At 39.0% G+C, this 6,397-nt stretch overlaps 1 protein-coding gene across 4 annotated transcripts in view; it reads right to left on the bottom strand.

The window, feature by feature from the left end:
• Nucleotides 1-2,714: 2,714 nt before the first annotated feature.
• Nucleotides 2,715-6,397, bottom strand: part of dgkb (diacylglycerol kinase, beta) — a 129,006-nt gene continuing 125,323 nt past the window's right edge. For all 4 annotated transcript variants that reach the window (XM_036006491.1, XM_036006492.1, XM_036006490.1 and 1 more), the window contains one exon: nucleotides 2,715-4,603. In XM_036006491.1, the coding sequence (XP_035862384.1) occupies nucleotides 4,496-4,603 (108 nt within the window). In that variant the 3' untranslated portion in view covers nucleotides 2,715-4,495. The remainder of the gene's footprint in view (nucleotides 4,604-6,397) is intronic.

Here is a 6,397-nt window from a genome sequence, read left to right as displayed (position 1 = left end):
GACCAGTTTTATCGCAAACCGCTAACCGCAAACCGCTAATTAGCTTAGAAAGCTAGTCGTCGGGGCATGGGTAAAATAAAAAGAAATTGCTATTTCTATACCACTAACAAGGCTCAAAATAGCACCACACTTCCATAATGAGGGTCCCTACATGTAAACCAAAGCATTGAGAACTTTGTAAGTGTACAGACAGTTTATTACAAAGATAGTTTATAAAGATAGTACTGTTCACATATACAGGCAGGCGCCATCTTGGGAAAACAGTCACGATCAGTCGAACAACGAACGCCATGCTTGAGCTATGTTACTGGTTACTGGTTACACTGCGTTTGTCGGATCTAGATACGTAGTGTCATACGTTGTAGATGTTACAGATTGTAAAGCACTTTGACACTATTTCATGTTGGGCTACATCAATACAATTGACTCTACTTGTTTTTTTTAATGGCTTTCTCTCATACCTCACCTTGATTTTTAATCCAGTAAAATTTAAGCATCTTATCATTTGCAAAAGATTAAAAAAACAATGGTTTGATGGCACATGTATGTCTAACAGGAGTTATAGCTAAAAGTACTCTGAGGTAGTAATGGAGAAAAGTAAATTGTCAGATTGAAAAGTAATGTTCCCTACCACAACCAGGACTAAGCTTGATTTGCTTTGTAACTGTAGTGGCTAAAATGTGTTTCTACAGTGCAACAATCAACAAAGATTTCCCCAGCACTGATAAAGGACAGATCTAGGATAAACCCCACAAAGGGAACTTTACCATTGCATTAAACACTTGACTGAAAGACGGACATATCGGAAGCCAGCAGTGGTCACGCTGATGCCATCTTGGATCCAGGAACTAGGGTTACATTACCAGGCAGATGAAGTGGATGTGAAGTGAAGTACTGTGTCACTCTTGCTGAACCCCCCTGAGGACGGAGAAACGCAGTTCAAGTGTAGGCGTCCACCCATCTGACACCGAGACATGCAGTAAACAAAGTGCCACTCCAGACAATTGGATTGAAAGATTTATTTTGGTTTAGTTGTGAAGACTGGTGCTTCAGTCTAATGAGGTCCTAGCAGGTGCCATGAAAGTCTAACTGAAATTGACATACATTTTTTATTATGAAATCAGTGTCTTAAGGTTTGTTTTATACTTATTTGGTCAAAATTGTAATTACCAAAAAGAGCATTTTTGTTCTTCATGGCAGCATGAATCTTTGGTAACGACTGACAATGTTGGTAAAGTTAATTTCATTGGAGCAAATGTGTGTATGGGCACTAAAATAGTCGACATTGTAAGCCATTGCTCAGTCCTAATTTATAACTTATTTAAACACGTTATTCAGTGACTTGAATGACATTTGAATGTGATTGAAATCCCTGGGAAATGTAGTGCGTACTACGGTTTTGACATTCTGGTCATTTTCCATAACCACAGCTAGACCCATGAAAGAGAAAAGACAGCTTATTCATTAGCTACAGTAGGGGGTCTACTGTAACTAACTAATTAGCTGTTGTTCACTACAGTTAGACAGCCACAGTGATTCATTAGCTAGAGTAGTTAGCTACAGTCAGAAAACTAATTCAGTAGCTACAGTAGGGGGTATAATGTAGCTACAGAATTAGCTGCAGTTAGAAGCTAATTCGTTAGCTGCAGTTGGGGTTCTACTGTAGCTAATGAATTAGCTGTTGTTCGGTACAGTTAGACAGCTAATCTGTTACCTACAGTACAGGGTCTACCATAGGGTAGTCTATATCGACAACGTTCCACTTCTGGGATTGTTCAGGTGTCGCCGGAAATTCCACTGGATGTCCCTCTTTTTAGGCCGGATGTCCTTCCGCTTTCTTTGTGTTGGTATTCTAAACTCAGGTGGATTTCTGAGGACTATGGTTAACTGCTCCTCAGATCTCTGCAGGGTAAATCCAGACAGCTAGCTAGACTATCTGTCCAATCTGAGTTTTCTGTTGAACAACTAAAACAACTTTTGAACGTACATGTTCCACTAAAACAAGTTCCTTCCCGAGGCTATTTTGCAGCGGCACCGTCATTGCGTCCGGGGCTTAGCACCGCCCAAGATGATTGTGATTGGTTTAAAGAAATGCCAATAAACCAGAGCACGTTTTTCTCTCATCCCAGAATGCTGTGTGGACTAGCCAGACCTTCCTCCGCAGCGCTGTGGAGGAAGGTCTGGCAATGCGAGACTAACCGTAGGGTGACCAGATGTCCCCAAAAATCGGGGACAGTCCCCGTTTTGTCCCCTGAAATGTCCATGTTTTTTAATGTGTGGTAAAAACACCCAGCAAAGCAATCATCAACAAATGCTACTAAATCCAATGTGTCATCACAAGTGTATTTAACCAGGTAAATGAGGGATTACATTTCTCCCTCAAGATAACAAATTTCAAGTTAGATTTTAAAGAGGTCTGATGTAAGTGTAACCCTAGATGCAAAATGGGAAAATCGGGTCGGAGGGGGGTTGTTATCCCGGACTTCAGAGTCACGCTGCTAGGTTAGTATATAAGTAAGTGGAAAGTTTGAATAACTTACAAAGGTCCAAAAACATTCTTTTTCTTTTTCCTCACACAAAAAGTGAGTAGAATTCAAATTTAGTTTGACTTTAAGTACCATAATGTGCATTAAGGGGTCAAAGGTCAATGTACAAAGAACACCAGAACAATGTGTCAAACAACAAAAGCTTTTTTATTATTATTATTATTATTATTATTATTATTATTTATATTATCACTTTTCCCAGTTAACATTGGGAGGCAGAATTTTTTTTAGACAGAACAACATGGCGTGAGTTCTAGAGTGAAAGCAGTAAGCGGACAAATAAATAAATACTATGTACAAAAATACAACCTCACTGTACAAATGCAGCACCGTACAAAACAATGAGATGGGAGACTCATCAGACCTCAGTCTCCACTGGCGTATGGCACTTTTAAAGACTGAAGCAGGCGTGCAATTTAGTTAATAACAACACATTTATCAGGTGTTGGTCATGCTGGTAGATCTGTAACAAATCACCCAAAATTTCAAATTTGTCTTTGGTGAGACTGAATGAGATAAATACTATTAAAATGCAGAAATGTAGCCTACTGACTCATTACCATTACCATCCAGAATAATGTCATATAACAGGACACTCAAAGGAAATAAGCAGTTTAAAATGAATGAAAAGTGCATTATTAAATAATTTATAGATGGCATGTGCACGTCAGTTGCTGTAAAATGCCTCTGAAAACTGTAACTAATTATTGGATGGGATTGATTTTCAGTATTGATTCTTTAAATCAAGCTTGTACTATAAATGTCAATAATCATTTTGTATTTAGACCTTAATTGGTCAATGCACGCTTTTATACGCAGCGGACTGTAAACACTCAACCGTAGACATCAGAACAAATCAATGACCAGAGGAGGTCAAACTGCTTCTTGTGAATATCCAACTCTACAGTCACTGTACCAATACACATTCTGATTAAACACTAGGCTCTTTTCTGTTGCCTTTTTTTTTTTTTTTTTTTTTTTTTTACTTTAAAAGTACATGAGTACCTGTTAAAAAAAAACACACAGGATTTCATAAAAATGCAGCCATCTTATAAAGTATGATATGGTTAAACCGAGCAGCAGTTTAGACGCAGATTAAAAAAACGATCAATTTCCACAAGTATCAAAACAGATCTTGGTCACTCATGCAACACAAAGTGTGCGCACAATTGTTAAAACTGTCTGGAAATCTCTCTCGTGCGACGTAAAACAAAGAGTGTCATGCATTTTTTATGAAGATCAATAATCATTCCTAATCTTTCCACTGACGGAACAGCAACACGGCAGATCAAAAACATGACAAGGATGACTTGCAGGAACCATTAAAAGAAAGCAAAAGTGATTCTTTGTCTTTTCACAACGTGAAGCCATTCATGAGTGAAGCGCTGATGAAATGCTGAGCAAAGAGACTTTACTTCTTACTAAACGCTTGGCTAAGATCGTCTGCAAGCTCCAGATATGTCAGCTTCAACAGCAGCAACCTCTTCCACTGTCCATCATGCATCAGGGGTATGCAAATGCAAAAATCTGTTAAAAAACATCAATAGCAGCAAAATATGAATAAATAAATAAATACATCATATCCCCAAAAAACACATTCATCTGTGGGTTTTGTCCACATGGCACAGATCAGAACAGCAAAAATAAAAACAGACTTTTATAAAATTGGACTTCCCGAAATAGCCTCAGTATTTTTGGAGCTAAACTACTCTACACACTGTTGACTGAAGCATCATTCCTTAACACACCTTATTCTGCATTAAATAAGGGCTACTCAGTGACGTCTCCACGCTGCCGGCGATACATACTGAACCTACAGTTTGCTACTTTGCGCTGGGCTGTCAAACAGGCATCAAAGAGCCCCCTCTTCACTAACGGGCTGTGATGATCAACTTGTGGCTCGCAGCTCTCCAGGTGCTTGTGAGGACTCGAAAAAGGCCTTGAACCGATCAGTCTTTGCTCTCGCTGCGTGTTCGTCTGATGACGGAGGAGAAAAAGCTTCGGCATTGTGGCGCTCCCATCAACATGGGAGCCTGGTTCTTGTGGACGATCTCAATCTGGTGTTGGAGAGAAGCAAAGAAGCTACGATTTAGTTTAGTGCTGCTTGCTGCATTACAAAGAAATGTATAGAAATAAGTGATCTAATGTTGTCTAGGTACCATTTCCTGTTTTCTGTGCCCATTTTCCTCCTTTGGTTCAGGAAACTGCGGCCCAATGAACCACCTGCTCTAATCTAATCAGAATTATAGATTGCACCTGAGTAGAGCTTTCAAAGGCCACTCTCCTTCTCCCAGCCAGCAGATTCTTCTTTCCTCCTTTGATTATATTACTTGATTAGTCAATAGACAGACAATTTTGATAATCCATTAATATGCCAGGGTTATAGTGTGCCACAATATAAACTCATGATAATTCTATTCCTTAGGCAAAAGCAAGTATCCACAATGGGGCCTATTGGGTCAATCCTTCCCTTGATCTACCAATTTGGTCGTAGCAAGATAGCTCAACATCTACTGTACTATCCAGATTACCATGACATTTGGTATGGAAATTCATTAAACCAATGGGTCCATTCCAAGTATTTTTCAGTGACCCCCTTGGGTAAATATTTCCACATATAGCCAAATGTATTGACACGCAAATGTAAGTGTTGAGTTATTGTATTTAAAAAAGGGTCCATCTAGGGACGTGCATTGCATATTAGCTTAGGCTATAAATGCTGTGGTGTGTGGCATAGGCCTAAACTACACACTCGTCCCTATACAAAATAAAAAAGGTTATCATTTTTTTGTATTTTGTGAAGTACATCAGAAACATTAAGCTCAATCATGTTTAATGATAGCCTACAGAAGCTGGGATTTGCTACTGAGTCAAGTACAACAAATGGCAGCTTTCCTTTGAGTGAACGTGGTCCCTTAAATGCAGATGGTAGCATTTCCTCTCCCCATTACTGCGTTTAGACTTTTAGTGCAACAGTATAATGATATGTGCTTTGTGTGATATGTGATTAATGTTTTTAAGAACAGTTCCCTGTTTTGTTAGTATCTTGTGTACGCATACACTTGACACAATAGTCCTGTCTGTGATTTCAAATTATTCCAATGATCAACATGACTATTGTGTCAAGTGCATGCATGCCTGTCGAGTTTTAATCCATGTTTGTAGGGTACCTTCATATCTACAGTATATATTATTTAAACAAGACAAAAAGTCTAAAGGCCTTCGGTAGAAGTATCAAGAGACTTGGCAGTTGGACTGTTCCGAGCTGTACTATTAGTGGGACTAGAAATGTAAACTTTCTCCTAAGGGTGGCACTCAAAGTCAAAAGACTCTTGACAGCATGAATGTTCTCAAACTCGACAGGCATGCATGCACTTGACACAATATAGTCCTGTCGGTGATTTCACGCTATTCCCAGGCCAGGGCCTTTGTCGGTGCATTGCTACCTTTCTTGTCTGTTGATCATTGGAATAGTGTAAAATCACAGACAGGACTATTGTGTCAAGTGCATGCGTCCACAAGATACTAACAGAACAGGGAACTGTTCTTAAAAGCATTGCTCCACAGAACCACTAGTGGTCAAAAACTCCTCAGGGTACCTTTAATATACCCATCTAAAACATAAAGGTGGATAATTTCTGTGTTTGGAGACACTCCACATTCTGCGACTGAGAAAGGTTAATCAGTTTGTCAGGTCACACCTCTTCTGAGTGAAAAAAAAATGCAAATAAATCTTTATTCACATGATTCTTGTATTTTAAAGATCTTAAACAGAATTAATGAATGTAGCATGCAGCAATCAGTGGTATCTTTAAAGACACTACAGGAGTTCTAAGCATTATGAGGAACAC

Source organism: Sander lucioperca, chromosome 10 (genome assembly GCF_008315115.2).
Source record: "Sander lucioperca isolate FBNREF2018 chromosome 10, SLUC_FBN_1.2, whole genome shotgun sequence".
Lineage (NCBI taxonomy): Eukaryota > Metazoa > Chordata > Actinopteri > Perciformes > Percidae > Sander > Sander lucioperca.
The sequence above is the reverse complement of the archived record's forward strand: the minus strand, read 5'-3'. Positions and strand labels throughout refer to the sequence as shown.